Raw genomic sequence first — 17,616 nt, 5'->3', positions numbered from 1 at the left:
GTTCCGCGGTTTGTTTCTGTGACATTTCGTGACAGCAATATCTGTCAGCGGTAAATATGCCATTGATAACTATAGAGAATTTAACAAACAAATCAACATGCAAAACAGAGATTTAGCTTCCAGTAAAATCAACTTTACTATTATTTTAATTCTCATCCCATCTAGTTAGAGTATAAGTTTGTTTTTTGTCATTTTTCATGCGAAAAATGATTACAAATTTTTCGAAGCCTCTTTCTACAGCCGAACAGCTACTGATCGAGAAAAATATTCTTATTACATCACAACTCCCGACACGTTGCAGCACCTTCGTTGGTTTACACATTTCTCATTGATTCTACGTAAATTTCCATCTTTTAGGGACGTTTTTCGCTAATCTAGATTAAAAAATGAAAGCTCTCATACTTGTAGGAGGTTATGGCACGAGGCTTCGACCGCTTACCCTGTCAAAACCAAAGCCACTGGTGGAATTCTGCAATAAACCCATGGTTATGCACCAAGTTGAAGCTTTAGCGGAGGTGAGATAACGTTATACGCGTTAAACTTTGATCACGAGATCAAACTAAACTAAGTTTAGTTATTTTGTAGATGAAAATGTTGTGTGATGAAGCTTCTCTTGGTTGTATAATTTCATCCCGAATATGATAATCTTGTCGGAGAAATATTCATAAAATCGAATTCAATTCGAGGCTTCAATGGACACTTGAAACTTTAGCTTGTTGTAGAGATTTTTTTTTTCTGAACTGTAGGTGAAAATTTAATAAAGTTGATTTCTAACAACTCCCTTGCTACCTCAAATACAGAGAAGTCCCTATCTACATGTAACAAAGAAAACTATACTGATTATAGTACCAGGGTTCTGCCTTCCATACATGCCCGGTCTGATCAATCGATGATCGGAAATCCAATCGATCAGTCGATATCAATCGATGACAATTAGCTAATTGTTATCGATTACTATCAGCCAATCAATGACCAATCGATAATCACAACCTCGAGTCCTCTAATTGCTATCGATTGCAATAGATTGCCATCGGATTGCCATCGATTGCCATCGATTTTTTATTTACATTTGCTTGATGTCCCGCTGATTTAATTGTAATCGATCTTTGTGTTCCGCTCACAGCTAAGTAAGTGTCTCAGGTGTCTGGCTACTTCTTGTCTTCTGCCGAAATAACCAGGAAATAACCGTCTGTCAAGCCATTTTGAACATCTACTTAAGTGGCCCTTTTGCGGTCAAAGGAGATGAGATACATGATTGCGGAGAACATCAACCCAGGGAATTAACTGTTTTTACGCATCAACCATCTTTCCTCATTTTACTCTCCTGACCTACCTAAGCTCCCGGCTAAGTTAGAGTAGAAGTAACTGGCGTAGCTCTTCTTGCATTAGTAACTTTGGCAAGTCCAGATACGATATGTATTTTATAAACCCACCCCAAAAATATGGAAGTCGATGAAATTGCTAGTCAATGACAATCGATGGGAATCGATAATAATTGATGACAAGTGATGACAATTGACGACAATCGATGGCAATCAATGGTAATTGAAAACCACAACATTTTTGTTCATTGATTGGTCATCAATTTCCGATATCAATCGATTTATTGTTATCGATTATCAGTTTCATCGATTGATCAGGTTGGGATGCTTGTTACTTTTAGTCTTTTTGACTGCTCGGAATAACTTACTTGCTAGGACATGGTTATAAATGGGCTCACTATGTCGGGGCTTCCTCTGAAAATGAAGCAGGGATGGCTGAAGCTCACAACCTTTCAATAATGCCTGTATTATTTGTGGCAGTTAATATAACTCTAAAGACTTCTAATCAAGATCCTTTTGTCTGTGAGCAGAGTCAAAGAGACGCTCTAAATGGAAAATACCCCACTCGTAAAATTCATACGAAACCACATCCGGGACTCAAGTGGTGTATTTTCCATATCCTCACTAGTGAGATATGGATAATTTCACTGATATCAAGTTTTTGTCTCAAATTTTTCCTTATTTCGTTGGTGTATCATTGAAACATTTTCGGGTCTTCCTTGGAAGTCTTCAGCAATCTTCGGAAATCTTCGGTAATCTTTGGAATTTTTCAGAAATCTTTTGCAGCATTCGTGTGACCTTCTGACATTGTCAAGTTTTGGAGATTTTTCGGAAATCTTCGGAAAGTGGTCAGAAATCTTTGGAAAATAGTCAAAAATGCCCCCCTCATCAGTGTGTCTATATAATAAAAAGAACATTACACGTTATCTCAAAGATATGAATTTTGTGTTCTTGTGCCAAGAACAATATCTCACTCGTTTGCTGCGTTCACTCATGAGATATTGTTCTTGCCACTCGAACATAAAATTCATATCTTCTCATCACTGTGTAATATCCTCTATTTACTATAAAGACATAAATATTATTATTTTTGTGTGTGTGTGTGTGTAAAATACACCACTTGTAAAATTCATACGAAACTACATCCAGGACCCAAGTGGTGTATTTTCCGTATATCTTCACTAGTGAGAATAAATTTATGATGTCTTTTGGCACTTTTCACAACTTTTTCTCAGTAAAACACTTGTTTCTATAGATTGAATAAAAAGAAAATTGCATGGTGTCTTAAATACATAAATTTGAATTTCTCTTGTTCAAAATAATATTTTACTGCTTCAAAGTAAAGTACATATCTCTCTCTGCCACTGTGTAAAATCCTCTATTTATTATATATCGGTAATAGAAAATACGCCACTCATTAAATTCATACGAACGAAACTAGCTCTGGGACTCAAGTGGTATATTTTCCGTATCCTTGCTAGTGCCTGTGGGGGTATTGATGACGCCATTTCCCACTTCTTCGTGGTTTTTTGAATGCGCAAACAGGCAGTTTGTCTATAAAATAAAAAAGATATGAATTATATTTTCTTGTGTTCAAAACAATGTTTTACTCACTATGCTAGCTAAATATGAAATAGTTTTTATAAATTAAAAATGAAATTCATATCTCTGCACCACTTTGTAATATCCTCTACATATACTACAGTGGAATCCTGATTTCTCGAACCCTCATTTTTTTTAACCTCCCAATAATTCTAACCAAAAGTCGTTCCCCCTGTCAGTCGAACACTGTAATTTTACCCCTGATTTCTCAAACTATGCAATTTTTCGAACCAATTCTCGTTTCACTTGAGGTTTGAAAAATCAGGATTCCACTGCAGTTAAAAGAGACTAAAAGTGGACAATTTTTACATAAAAATGTTGCCAGGGCTTCATAGCAGCACAAAGTAAGATATGGCTTTGACAAACCATACGATGTTAATATCTTGCACTTTGTTATACTATTCAGTGCATAATTTTCACTTTATTTCTCACTGTACAACTGACAATGGATGATGTCTCATCCAAAACATGTATTGTCTTCATTAAATAGTGAACTTCAAAAACAGTGTGGTACATCAAAGCCATAAAAATGTTGAATATTTATTTAAAAACTGTTTCAGTCTCATGACCTTCATGGAGTTAACTAGTGAAATTTAAAGTATAATGGTTTACAATAATTATCTAATGCTAAGCTGTTAAGAAGTTACATAACAGATTGAATGCAAAATAATTTATCACAAAAATACAACAATAGGATTAATTACACAATTTAGCGAAAGCATTAAAAACAATAGTACTACAGACATGCTAATTATCAGCGATAAATTCAACAGCAGGATGTATGATTACTACGAAAAGCTTAAAACACTTTTTTCCGTTAAGTTTCGTAATTATTTTTGTCTTGTTTTTCTCTTCCTAAAAGGCTGGGGTGAAACATATTATTCTTGCTGTAAGTTATCGAGCAGAGATGTTGGAAAAGGAGATGAAACAGCAAGAGACCAGGGTGAGTTGAAAATATGATTGCTATTGGAAGTTTCTTTAATAAGCTACAATGAAAACAACCAATTTGGACAAAATTAAAACTTGTGATGTAATGATACATGTATGTTGTATCTCTAGACATAAAACTTCTGTTCAAAAAGAGAATTCTGAAAAAAAAAAAAAAAAATCAGGAGAAATGCTCCAAAGCTTTTTGGATGAGCTGCAATGAAAACACATCAGGATAAAACTCAATATTTATGAGAGTATATACATGTAAATTAAACAAACGAATGACAATGAATTAATAATTATTAATAATGATGATCCCTTTTCCTGTTTTGTTGTTGTTGTTGTTGTTGATTTTTTTCCAAAAAAACAAAAACAAAAATAATAATAATAATAATAATAATAATAATAATAATAAAAATATATATTACATGTATACTTATCCCAATCGGTAATCAAAGAAATAGTGTTCATAACTAAGTTAAAAAATTTTGTATTTTTCTTAATTTGTGTATTTTGCCTTTATATATATATATTCTTATTTATTTATCTTTTTTTGTTATTATTAATGACTATTTTTTTTTTCTGTTCTTGCTGTTGTTGTGTTTTTGCAGTTAGGGATTACAATTACAATTTCTCAAGAAAAAGAACCTCTTGGAACTGGTAAATGAACTTTCTTTCACTAGTTATGATAGAGGTTTTTATTAATAATGAATAAATGAATCAATCATTTCAATTTAGATTAATAAAAATTATTAAGAATGGAAATGTGTAAGTTACCTGTGCCTGCTGCACAAATAATTAATTTTGTCTGGCTTTCTTTGTACTTTATATGTCTCTTATCAAGCTGGGAACAAGCAAACAGGCACTAGACATTTTCTGTATCTTGAATATTGTTTTTATTTGCTTATTTATTTGTTTTTTCAGCTGGGCCACTGGCTTTGGCACGAGATCATCTTACTGTAGACGAGGAGCCGTTTTTTGTCTTAAATAGTGACGTTGTGTGCGACTTCCCATTCAAGGACATGCTAAAATTCCATAAAGACCATGGCAAGGAAGGCACTATTGTTGTAAGTACAACACTTCGACATCATATTGTCCATGGGATGCATGTTATTTTTTAATCGGTTCAGTGTAGTGAACTTTATTAATGAAAAATGATTCTTGCTGAAGATCTTTGAGTCTTACAACTTTATTGTGCGCTTCTGTGTGACAGTCAACAAGTTAATCATGGTCAATAAACACTGACATCACTGTACACTATGTCAAAATGGGAAATGCCAAAACACAAGAAAAAATTTTGAGTCGCACATTTTTCAGACAGTTAAAAACATTTCCTCTACCTTTCAATAACAATATCAAGTTCAAATCCTTAAAAAAGTAAATCTTGCTTTCATAATTATGACAACTTACAAACCTCTGAAGGAAAAAAAAGGATCAAAATCTACCAATCAAAACCCAAGGTCGTGACCTTTTGAAGCCATTGAGGTACATGTAACCTCTGTTTCCTCAGATGATTGACGGTAACAAAATGCAAAACCTTTGATCGGGCAGAATTCATGTCTTATTAAGCAGTGCAGTAAATAAAATAATTACCATGCTCATCCAGATACTCATTTTCCTTTGCGTACATCTTAACAGGTGACAAAAGTTGAAGAACCATCTAAGTATGGTGTGGTAGTCTTTGATTCAAACACAGGCCGAATTGAAAAATTTGTGGAAAAGCCTCAAGTCTATGTGTCAAACAAAATCAATGCTGGCCTGTACATATTTAATCCAAAGATGTTAGCGAGAATTGAGGTAAGTTGAAGTACCTTTTGGGTTACTCTATATAATTGCATCTTAATCCTATTAAAAGTAACTTGAATCACCCATAAGTGGACTCCCTTGGGATGAGAAGAGGCACCCACTTTGAAGAAGCAGGCATGGTGATGTGGTGAGAGTGAGTGCCTTCCACTATTCCAGCCCAGTTTTGATAACACCCTGGTGGCACTTGATGGTTTAGTATGGGTGCTTCTCATCCAACCTGCAAGCAAGCTCATATTTGGAGAGTGCACACCCACCACCCTCCCACACTCCTCTCTGTCAGATAACTTCACTCGCCGACTCTCTCTTCCCTCACATGTGACTCAATGCAAAGGTGAGGCTGCTGTAGGCTACTTCTCACCTTGTTCTGGGGGTACATGTATTTCTCTCCAGGAGCACTCCAGTTTTCCTCCCCCCTGAAAAACCAGCATTTCTTTAATTTTATTCAATTCAACCTGGAAAACGGACCTGCATAGAAACCATCTGGCCTGATGTGGCTTCCTCTTTAAATACTGAAATTCCTTTATAAATTATACATATAATTTACATTTATTATGATCATGTCATATTTCTGTAGAATTATGATGACAGCAATCTTGGTTATTGGTAAACATATTTTTGAGATGGAAAAGACTGTGAAAATGTATACCTGTACAATGTATATAAATTACCATACATGTCTGCATAACATGTCTGTGTGTTGTGATGAAGTATTTGTTCACTGATATTACCTCACAGCTCAGACCGACATCAATTGAAAAGGAAATATTTCCACGAATGGCTCAGGATGATGATCTATTTGCATACAACCTTTCAGGTAGGCTGTAATACATGTATAAAATAAAATATCCGGTGTTCTGTTAATTCCAGTTTTAAAAATGACCAATTTCCCTACTTGATATCCTATTTTATCTGATCTAAGTATCCCATATCTCAATGATTTTCCCCCCAAATATTCTGCATTGTGTTAATGTTTTACCTAAATGTAGGGATATGGCCTTGGAGTACATTGTATAGGCTGTGCAATGCATTTCAAGGCCCTATATTGGTTTTTCCATGCTCCTGTCCAAATTAATGTAAATTCAAAAATACATTCACAGTGGATTTCCAGATTTTTCAAACCTCTCAATTATTCAAAGCGATTATCTTTACATGTACCTCTCTCGACAAATTAAAAAAAGCTATGAGGAAAAAATTACCAGGCTGGATTCTCTGAACTCCTGATTTTTAGAACCACTTGTCATTTTTCTAGTAATAATATACTCTAGCTGGTTTTAAATTTGGGATTCCACTGTTTGTAGTCTTACAAATACTGTTTATTCATTTTACTGTTTATTCAGGTTTTTGGATGGATGTTGGCCAACCAAAGGACTTCCTCACTGGAATGGGAATGTTTCTTCATCACCTGAGAGAAAAACATCCAGAACTTCTGTACGAGGGACCAGGAATTATAGGGAATGTGTTGGTGGTGAGTGCTGCAAACCAGTAGTTTCAACCACTTCTGAGATTTCTTGCACCCCTCCCCCACCCATGGGCATCTGCCTCCATCATGGGAACCCTCTCCCCCATCATGGGCACCCCCTCCCCCATCATGGACACCCCATCCCCATCATGGGCACCCCTCCCCCATCATGGACACCCCATCCCCCATCATGGGCACCCCCTCCCCCATCATGGGCACCCCCTCCCCCATCATGGGCACCCCCTCCCCCGATTAAACGGTTGGTTTAAAATTTTGTTTTAATTAGTACATCATTTCTAGTAGTGCAGTCCGTTTCGAAGCTTTTCGACGAAAAGTGCTGGGCATTCTAAGTACAAAATTTATTCCTTATTACAACGATGACCAAGTTTGGAAAAAGCAATAGAACTGTACTTCTTTCTGTAGACACTGATGTGCTAGTAAAAACGCATAATTTTCTCAAGTAAACTGTTTAGTGACGTTACCAGTTCAAGTTTTGAAAGTGAAAAATGATTTTACGTAATATAAATTAAAATCTCTCTTAGAATTATCATTAGGGTAAAGTCGGTTGTTGAACAACCGGGTAGTGTCAGAACGCACGACTAAAAAACATGTCTTGAATTCTGTGCATTTCTTAGGATATTGCTTTTGTCAGGTACTTAATTTTCAGAAATAATTTGTTGCATCGTACGTCACGGTTTAGGCATCTAAATTTTTCAAGTTCGTCGTTTGTAATCAGTGTTAATCTTCTCCATCCTTAACCATCCTTGTTCCTTTATGGTTTATCATTATCTCTTCGGTGTTTTTCTATCTTAGTTAACTACCCTTTTCAGGTGCCGTTCAATTAAAAGGCAATTCTGTACGGGACTAAAATGACTCAAAATACCATGACAGAAGTCCTTTGAAACAGTTTTTATTAACTATGTTTAAAGTACTGATTTTCTTTCTTTGACACCTCTTGTTCTGTTGGTGTAGGATCCTACAGCTACTATAGGAGAAGGTTGTAGAATAGGACCTAATGTAGTCATTGGACCAAGCGCTGTCATCCAAGACGGTAAGTACAAGGGAGCTTTCACTGCACTGTATTACAAGTCAGTCGACGTCGGACAGTTTGTGTCGACTCACTCGCCGGGACCTCTGAGAAGGACGCTTACAAGCCGCACTTTCTTCACTGACCAGGGACTGGGACCGGGGACGGGATGAGGGATGGGAGATGTGACTCGTCCGTCAAGATTATTAAGTTTTCATGCGCTTCGCAGTTCTACTTTCCCCTCTCCTTTCCCTTTGAACATCGCTTGCTACGCAAATTATAATCATACCAGTCTTATCAAGAAAACGAATTTCTTCCATCCAATCATAGTGGACGCAAATAACTCTGAACAAATTGCACCCCAAGAACATTAAAGGAGCACTAATCACACAAAATTGTGTCGGCACATGTAGTACAGGTTTGACTTGGCGTTTTCTTCGGGGCAAAGAAAATGGTCATAACAAAGAGGTTTTGTTATTAACGGGGCAGTTTTAAGGCGTGTTTCCCAAAAGAATGCATAACCAATAAGAGCTTGGCAAAGTCTACACTAAGGAACAAATAGTCACTTTAGACAGTCGACTAGAAACCGTACTAGTTCTCATCCCTTAGCTAATTTGACTTCTTCGCAAGCGTTATGGTGTCGTCACACAATGCTTATACATTGTAATGTGGATTGGTGTTGCGTGACAAGGAGACTGCCAAGCCATGGATAAGCCGTGCTGTACGATATAAAGGGGACGCAACAGCAGCGAAGCGTTGGGTTACAATGCAAACAAGGAGTGCAAAGAAGTCAGAGTAACTGACGCTGTTGTTATTGTTGTTTATCAGGAGCATGTCTTTCACGTTGCACAATTCTACGAGAAGCCGTCATTAGGTCGCACTCTTGGATCCACTCTGCTATCATAGGTTGGAAATCAGTTGTAGGACAATGGGTAGGTTAAATTTCTGTTAGAGAATCGAACGTCCTTGACGTTTTATGTCTTTGTAATATTTGTACGTCCAGTTGTTTTTGCACTTGAGTCTCTCACTCTTAACAGTAACATCTTGAAATTCGATCTTATACAAAGGAATTCCCGCAAAAAGGTTTTCTTCTGAAACATAAGTTAACCTATGTTTCAGTAATCCGTCATTCGCACGACGGACTACGCAAAAGAAGGACTACTAGTTGTCTAACGAAGGACATCACTATGCACTTGGAAGTTTACTTGAGAACAGAAAAACAAGACTCTCGCTCTTAACTGTGTGATTGGAATTGCGTAATTTTATTTTTTGCAGGTTCGAATGGAGGGCGTATCTGTGCTTGGCGAAGACGTCATAGTAAAAGATGAATTATATATTAACGGAGGAAGGATACTTCCTCACAAATCCATCTCCGACTCGTCACCAGAGCCGCAGATTATCATGTAAATAGTGAATTGTCAACGACAAATTTATAATATGACTCTATTAGATTTTTCAATGAGTAGCTTTTTAGTGAAGACGTCGCTATATAAAAAAAAAAATGGATATTTTAACTGGGATCTTTATTAAACACGACAGCGACGCAGGGGTTATCGGGAATTCTACGATGGATTAGCATCTCAGCTGTTGCCCCCGTAATAAGGACCTTAAGCAAACCACGAAGGCATTGGAAGCGAGATATATAGCCACCAAACAAGAGGTTTAATGAGTAGAATGGTTCTGTACGTGCGTTATAAATCTTTGCCCATTTCCTAGCCGTCCTCTGCAAAACAACGTGCCTGCGCAGGTTCTACGTATCTTTGGAGAACGATAAGCCACGACGGCTGATTTTTCACATTTCCTTTTGGATTGAAAGATGGTATTAAATAGATACTGTTTTTGGTTGTTTTTTTCTCTTTTTTACGAAGCGTCGTCGTGATTATTGCTTAAGCCCCCTAAATTAATAGGCCACTTCCGAGATGCCTTGTGCCAGTGTCAAACCGAGTCTTCGTGCAAAATCATTCATATGAAATTGTATTCCACCTACAGGTTCATTTTTATGCAAATCAAACTCATTTTCACCTGAAAGGTTTTGTACGAGCACTCGTTTCGAAACAGAGGTACAAAGTAACTCGGCATTGGCCTATTTCCAACGACGCCAGACCGCCAGACAAGAATTCAAACAGGCCGTATATTCGTATTGCCGGTTTTGGACTGGATCAAGCTTGCAACCGAGGCTAATGCACGGAGTCTTTTCAAATGCAAATGACATCAATCTCTTTTTAATGATATTCACCCGCAAGAGCCTCCATTGCAAGCTAGTTCCAGTCCAGCACCGAGAATACGAATATGGCCCATTCTCTCTCATGAGTGTACCATCCTTACTAAACCCTTAGACAGAAGCTAGAAAGGTGTAGACGGAGAAAGAAACCGAAGAGTTAATATAACAGCTACATTAGTCTTTCAATAAACATTTTTATAGATTATGAATAATGTCTGAATTTATTTGAAGGTCAGGAGGCAGTGGGACACAGAAGCAGATTGGTTTACTAAAGGGGATGGATTTTCTTTTTCTCCAATCAACAAAAAAATAAAATAAAATAAAATAAATAAACCAGTGTAATAGGTTGGTCTGTATAAGGGATTAGTAAGGCCCAGGTCAAACGTCGAACTTCACATGAGACGGACTAAATTGCAATTTTAGTCGATCCAAACTCAGTTGATTCAAACGTCGAACTTTTAGTTCAGTTTAGCTCAGTTAAGTTCGCCTCGTGTGAAAGTTCGACGTTTGACCTGGGCCTAAGCTCCCGTGAGTCGAATTCAGAAGGAATCCCGTTCGTTCACACGAATTTTAATGACTGACTGTTTCGAGATAAATTAGAAAAAAAGGGATATTAGAGTAATCTGTCGTAAATAAGACTGCGCTTCTGAAAGAGATCGGCTATAAAGGAAAGACCGGTTCGCGACTCCAGTAGTTGGTTTTTGATCAAAGTAACAATCATCCGGCGAAACTGGTTTTCAGGTAACACTGACTGAAACAGACTGAAACTAGCTTGCAATGAAGGTTCGTGCTGTGAAATATCATTAAAAAGAGATTGAAGTCATTTGTATTTGAAAAGACTCCCTGTATTAGCCTCATTTGCAAGCTAGTTCCAATTCATTACCGAGAATACGAATATGGCCTATAGAGCTGAGCTTACGTGGGATCTCAAAAAAAAAAAAAAAAAAAAAAGACAGAGAGGGGCAGCAGAAGGTAGGAAAAGAGATTGAATCTTCATCGACGTCCGAGGTTAGGCAGTATATTTTTCAGGAACTGAACGGATAATCGTCATTGTTATTATTTTGAGAAATCGTATTGAAAGGAGAATGGAACTGTGTTACAAAACATGTATCCCTCAGACATATTTCTCTTTCCTAGTCGATATGGTTCTTTTACGTTTTCGGTGTTTTTCTGTCTTCGTAAACTATTATTTTCGGGTTTCCTTCCATTTAAAGGAGATTTTGTACGTGGCCAAAACAAAAAGACAAAACACCGTGACTGAGCTCCTTTACGCTCCCCGTAATAGTAGAGATATCCCTTTTCCCTCGAATTAACCCACGAAATCTGCAGTGTTCTCTGGAAAGAAGTGATCTTTTTATACCTTCCAAATCAAACACGTTTTCCAATAGCAGGAGAACACGTCACGTGTCAGGGGTCAAAACTCACTGATTCCCCAGGGAAACAAGAACTTGAACTTTCGACTCGCACGTGATCAGGTCGTGCAACTTGAAACCGCGGCAAATTTGTGCGCAGTTTAATTTGGTCTATTTTTGAGGTAATGACTGGCCAGTGGCGGATCCAGACTTTGACCTAAGGGGAGGACCCGCATTTCTTGTTGCTTGCCCTGCCGGCTTTTCTTCCTTCTGCGATTTTGTTTTGTTTTTTTTGTTGTTGTTGTTGTTGTTGTTTTTTCGGGGGCACAGACTCACTCACCCAACTCACTGTTTCCCTTGGAGCCAGTCAAATAAGTGCTTTGTGTTCACTCCTTCCACGAAACCCCAGGGAAGTCATCCATAGTAATTGTCATTTTAGAGAAGAATTTGCAGCGTTGATTAATAAGCAAAAGCATTTTAGGACGAACCGACAGCCAAATTTGTCAAATTTGAATTTAGACATCTGGTTAATATCCAAAAGAGGTATTACTCTAAGATGGCTGTTTAAAGGTTTCGTGAACTTAAAGAGTGAGGGATCTTAATCATTCGCTCGACTCAACAACAAAAGATTTTATTTACCCTTGCTCTGTGATTTTCTCTCTTCAAGAAGAGGCTTAGAGCTACATTGAATTTTCGTCCGGTTGTTATTTCTTTTCTATTTAAACTTGTCTTTTTTTTAGCAGAACGTTGTATCTGAACACGTTCATATAACAAAAAGTTAGGGTGCCTTAAAAAATATGGGTGTTTTAACAGGTTATTAAGCGGTTGCTACGGTAACAACTCAAAAGAACCAAAAAACCTATCCAGCAAGTTTTTAAGACATTAATAGCATAAAGGCTTGCCTTCAAAAAAGATGGTCAGTAGTTGTATAATTAAGAGTATTTTCACTGTTAACCATCTGTATCAACATTCTAACATGGCACCGAGGCTTTCTATCAAACTTTTATACTTAACAATTACGGCGGTGGAGGTGAATAGTACTTTTTTAATCACCTCTAATTTAACCAATCAGTAAGGAAAGGGCTATTTATTTGTTTGGTATACACTAATTGCACTTGTTTCTTTTATTTAAATTTCCAGACGAAGGAAACTTAAGAAATTTGCAATTTTGGCCAGAAAGCCTCGAGGCCATGTTAGAATTTTTGTCTATTGAACAAACATGGGCTTTTGCTAATTGGAAGCACAACTGTCGTAGGTTGCATGCTGAATTGAAACCATGAAGCGTACAGATACAAGAAGGATTATTATTGCTTCCAGTGTTGCATTTTTCCTCTTCGCTTTCATTTTTCTGTCATACCGGATTTCAAAACAGACATTACAGACACTGGATGAAACCGCTGCAGGTATGAAAACGGTACATCTATATAGATCGATAAGCCGTTGTACGCCTCATGTAAATTTCTATTACCTGGAAAGTTAAGTTCTAATCAACAATGATTTAGATAAACATATACAGGCAAAAACTAACGACAGACAAATCCGACGTTTCGGCGACATCTTGGCGCCATTGTCAAGGGAAACTAATTAAATATGCGATTTCAAGAGAAATCGCATATTTAATTAGTTTCCCTTGACAATGGCGCCAAGATGTCGCCGAAACGTCGGATTTGTCTATCGTTAGTTTTCGCCTGTAAAGTTAAGTTGGCTATTGATTTTGTTTAACTTGTAACTGATGGAAGACAAACTTAGATTTTTCAGTTGTTCGGGTAGTGTTTCTTTTTGATAACCTTTGTAACAATCGCCCTCCCGAGGCGCTTGGACGTATTTCGAAAAAGAAAATGGTTTAAGAAGCAGAGGGTTTATAAATAAGGACGATATTTTAGACGCTTCGTTCACGCATCGGTTACGTGTTAAAACTTTGAATGAACATTTTAGTATTCATTTTAATATTCAGTATCTATTTTGACTGCGTTTAATTTGAAAGTTTTTTTTTTCTTTTTTTTTTTATGCAATTGTTTTATTCTATCGAATTTCATCAAAATGTAACCATATCTTGTTTTACTCAGTATAACACGTCAAACGCCAAACGTTTTTACAGCTGTAGTGAGTTGTAACGTTGCCTCGTGACCTTAATTAAGGTCTTTTTTGTTCATCTGCGACTTCAAAAAAAACAATCAAGGCTGGCAAGCTTTTTACTAAGTAGCGCCAGTTTTGGGCTAATGATATATCGTACTTCCCTGTGTTATGCAAACCAAGAAGGGTCAGTATTGTCTTCAATTGTTCCGTGAAATAACAAGGATATTCCCGCAATAGCCAGCTCTTACCAGAAACTGAAAGTGAGCTGTGTTATTGTTAAGCGTAACCCACTAACCGATCTATCAAACAACAAACTTCATTTTTGTTTTAGAAACATTAAGGAACAACTTTTCAACAATTGACTAGCTCGCGGTGCCGTTTATTTACCAAATAGAAGATGGTGGGCCATGTTCTCTGAGAAAGTGATGCCTCCCTGAGGTCTAGAAAAACTGTTAGTGAACGCAAGAGCGGAACGCGATTGCGTTCAGCAGTTTTTCTGGGGAAGGGTATTTTTAACGACGACAAAATAAAATTAAATGCCAAATATAAGAAATTCATTGTATTTTATTGTTGCTCACGTTTAATTCTATATCAGTAATCAGCGTACTTTTAAAGTGTTGCTCTGCACGGCCGTAGCAAGGAAAAAAAACTTATGACTCACATAAAGGAAGCAATATTACTTTTTCATTTGTTTGCTAGCAGTGTTTTACTTTCTCCCTTCATAAAGGAACAACAACAAAAAACGAACAAAATGACTAAGGCGGTTCGCCTGTTGCTCTAGCTTAGGCCCTGCTCTGTTCAAATTGTTAGCCATTAGTATACAGTGTAACAAAGCCCTCGGGTTTAATTTAAAACTGGAATTTCATTTTTAACGTGTGCAGCGACTCTGTAACATTTAGAATCAAGTCACCCTGTAAGATTAATAAAAAAATCTATTTATGTAATATTTATTTATTTTTCTTTCATTCTATATATTTTAGAGCAAGGATCATCTTCCGGAGAATCAAAGGTAAAATATAATTACGGTAAACGCATCAGCTATCTAAAAATTAGCTACACACGGAGAGATAAGCATTTTGATTCGTTACTAGAGTGTTCAAATTCAACGTTCTAGGGCTTCTATACAGTGCAATGCACGCAAATAAATCTCGCCCATTTGCTTCTTTAAAATAATTTTACAAAGTGCATAATTGCTGTAGCTTCCGTTAAGCAGAAATTTGTTATGTTTGGCCGACGATATTTAGCCTGGACTGAGTTTCGTTCGTGAACCTTGAGAGAACGAAAAATTGGTGGCCTTAATTACTCCCAGCTGCAGATTTTAATCCAGAAAAAACGGGTTGCTGGCCTTTGAGCAATTATACCAGCAATGCAAGAAATTGTCATCGTCTCTAATGCCTGAAATTTCTTGACGTTGCAGGGAAAATTCGAAGGCTCCAAACCAAGTCCCGAAGACAATCAAAAGGCGAGAAAACAACGACTTCATGAATATTGCCTCACACGTGTTTAACGAGAAGCCAAAAGAGGAAGAACTTCAGTACATTGCTGTAGACGACAAACACAAAATAATTTTATTTTGTGCACTCCAAAAAGTAGCTTCTACAACCTGGTTACAACTGCTGAAAAATGTTCTTGGAATTAAAGGCAGTCGCTGGAGCGCTTTCTCAAGATTTAGTGAATACTCGGAAGAAGAGAGGTCGTTTAAGCTCAAGACTTATTTTAAGTTCTTTTTCGTTCGTGAGCCGTTAGAACGCTTGCTTTCGGCTTACAAACATAAATTTATACGAACCCCGGACTACACCGAGAAGATTCGGAAAATTATAGTACAAGCTCTTCGACCTCAGGATTATGAGCCACAAGGGGAAAATTTCGTTAGTTTCTCGGAATTTATTCAGTATTTTTCTAGTAACATATCGCGCAATCAGCACTGGAGACAGTATGAAAAGATCTGCCACCCGTGCGCTATAAACTACGATTTCATTGGTCACTTTGAGACCATGGGAGCTGACGGGCCAGTCGTACTAAAAATGGCGGGAATTGACGACCGCGTAACTTTCCCGCCAATATACGAATCAACCGGCTCTGATGAAGTGTTGGAGTACTACTCTCAGGTTCCTCCTCGGTATATTAGGCGGCTGGGCGAACAGTATCGCAATGACTTTGAAATGTTTGGTTACGAGTATCTTGGTCCTGTTAAAAAGCTGTTGAATAAATCTATCTCCGACGATTAAGAAAGTAAAACAGTGTAACTAGAAAACACTTATATATCGAGTTAGAAAACAAAAAGGAAAAGAAGCAGACGCTTGATTCGGTTTTATTTTAAAAGATTTCTAATTGTAACTCTTGTTTTTTTCACGTTTCTCCTCGTACAAATCCATCAAGCACGAGTTTGAGTCACTCAAGAAACTTTAGCTGGCTTGAGTCAGGAATTTGACGGGAATTTTTGATTGCTATTAAAAAAAAAAGGAGCGTCAAACGTAAAAGAGTTTTTCTAAACAATTTTGTTTCACACGCTAAATCAAGCGATACGTTTTTTTTCATTACGCTAAAACGTTCCTCAGTTATAAAACTCGGCGTGCTATCTACCCTTAACACATCACTTTGACTTGAACTGATTGTCCGCAGGTAGCCCAAGTACTCAGGTTTCGAGCGGTCAGCAGGTAATCAGTGTTATAATTGTGGTTGACCGTTGAGAAAGGCCCGTAGGGAAATGTGCCTGCAGGCACGTCTCATAAAGGCAATCGGCCATTATAAGGCTTCAGGTACGTTTGGTATGGGATTTTGTTATCATTGTGTGTCGATTTTTCCGTATTTCGGGGGTAAGATAAGATGTCAGTTGACAACCGCAAAAGAGCGGAGTTAAAGAGAAGGTGGGGAGGTTGAGATATCTTTTTTATCGATCCGCCGTGTTTTATCCAATTCTGGGCCAGAGCAACACATAACCCATGGCATGGCTACTCTCGGAGAAATGGAAAGTGGCCGCTTAAAACGGGTTGGTCGCTTAATAGAAGTAAAAACAATAGAAAAAACCCCCATCGGGACTTTGATTACTGGCCGCCTAATTAATAGGAGCGGCCTTTTAATAAGAAGCCGCTTAATAGGGGCTGGACTGTATATGCTCGCTTTTCACGCTTGCAAATCAAACAATTAACGTTACGCAGTCTACCCCGTGTGTTGAACAACTTAAATAAATAAAATAGATAGCAGCTTTATTGAAGTGTCAATGTATTAACAATCTGTCTTCTGGGACAGAGTGAAAAGTATTTCATGTTGACGGATGACCTTCCTGAATTGAAACCGGCAAACTTCTCCGATGATCTCGGATTGCTGAATACTGTATTTATTAAACAAAACTAATAACAATCCGCACCAAATGATTTGATCTGCAGACCAGAAGATCAATTGTCTAATCTGCACACGGCCGATTTTCGGAGTTTGGAATCACGTGGTGCGAGATCTGTTCTTATGAAATTTCATTTAACGTATTTAACTATCTCAAGATCAGCGATTCTACACAAATCAAATTTGAATGAAACAATCTTGCAACCTAGTTTGTTTAGTTTACTGGCGTGAAATTAACTGATTTCAGAACAAGAAAAATATAAATTGAAATGCTTTGTTTTGTTTGTTTCTTTGTTTGTTTGTTTTTTTTTCATGGAAGAATGAGAAAGTTTCCTAAACGTTTTGATCAGGATTACAGTAGTTAGAGAAGCTATGAGCTTGAGTTTCCATTTGAACAAACAGTAAGCACGTGTTAGAGAACACTTCAAAGCTATTACAACAACGCAGGACAGAAATATATTTTTGGCCTAGCATCGCAACCT

The 17,616-nt window shown here is 37.4% G+C and overlaps 1 protein-coding gene and 1 pseudogene across 1 annotated transcript; both read left to right on the top strand.

The window, feature by feature from the left end:
- Positions 1 to 270: 270 nt before the first annotated feature.
- Positions 271 to 10,564, top strand: LOC145460202 (mannose-1-phosphate guanyltransferase beta-A-like). The gene is made up of 10 exons (XM_081444946.1): positions 271 to 515; positions 3,787 to 3,867; positions 4,466 to 4,514; positions 4,779 to 4,921; positions 5,493 to 5,651; positions 6,396 to 6,474; positions 6,998 to 7,125; positions 8,092 to 8,170; positions 8,975 to 9,078; positions 9,422 to 10,564. Exons 1-10 carry the CDS (start codon positions 387 to 389, stop codon positions 9,551 to 9,553), a joined length of 1,083 nt encoding a protein of 360 aa, XP_081301072.1. The 5' UTR covers positions 271 to 386; the 3' UTR covers positions 9,554 to 10,564.
- A 2,431-nt stretch (positions 10,565 to 12,995) lies between these two features.
- LOC145503360 (carbohydrate sulfotransferase 10-like) lies at positions 12,996 to 16,078 on the top strand (annotated as a pseudogene).
- The last annotated feature ends 1,538 nt before the right edge of the window (positions 16,079 to 17,616 follow it).

The sequence above is a fragment of the Orbicella franksi genome, chromosome 11 (assembly GCF_964199315.1).
Source record: "Orbicella franksi chromosome 11, jaOrbFran1.1, whole genome shotgun sequence".
Taxonomy (NCBI): Eukaryota; Metazoa; Cnidaria; class Anthozoa; order Scleractinia; family Merulinidae; genus Orbicella; species Orbicella franksi.
The sequence above is the reverse complement of the archived record's forward strand: the minus strand, read 5'-3'. Positions and strand labels throughout refer to the sequence as shown.

Coding starts and splice junctions, on each gene's coding strand:
- LOC145460202 (XM_081444946.1), top strand. CDS start 387: ATGAAAGCTCTCATACTTGTAGGAGGTTATGGCACGAGGCTTCGACCG. Junction 3,868..4,465: donor TGAAACAGCAAGAGACCAGG/GTGAGTTGAAAA, acceptor GTGTTTTTGCAG/TTAGGGATTACAATTACAAT. Junction 9,079..9,421: donor AATCAGTTGTAGGACAATGG/GTAGGTTAAATT, acceptor TATTTTTTGCAG/GTTCGAATGGAGGGCGTATC.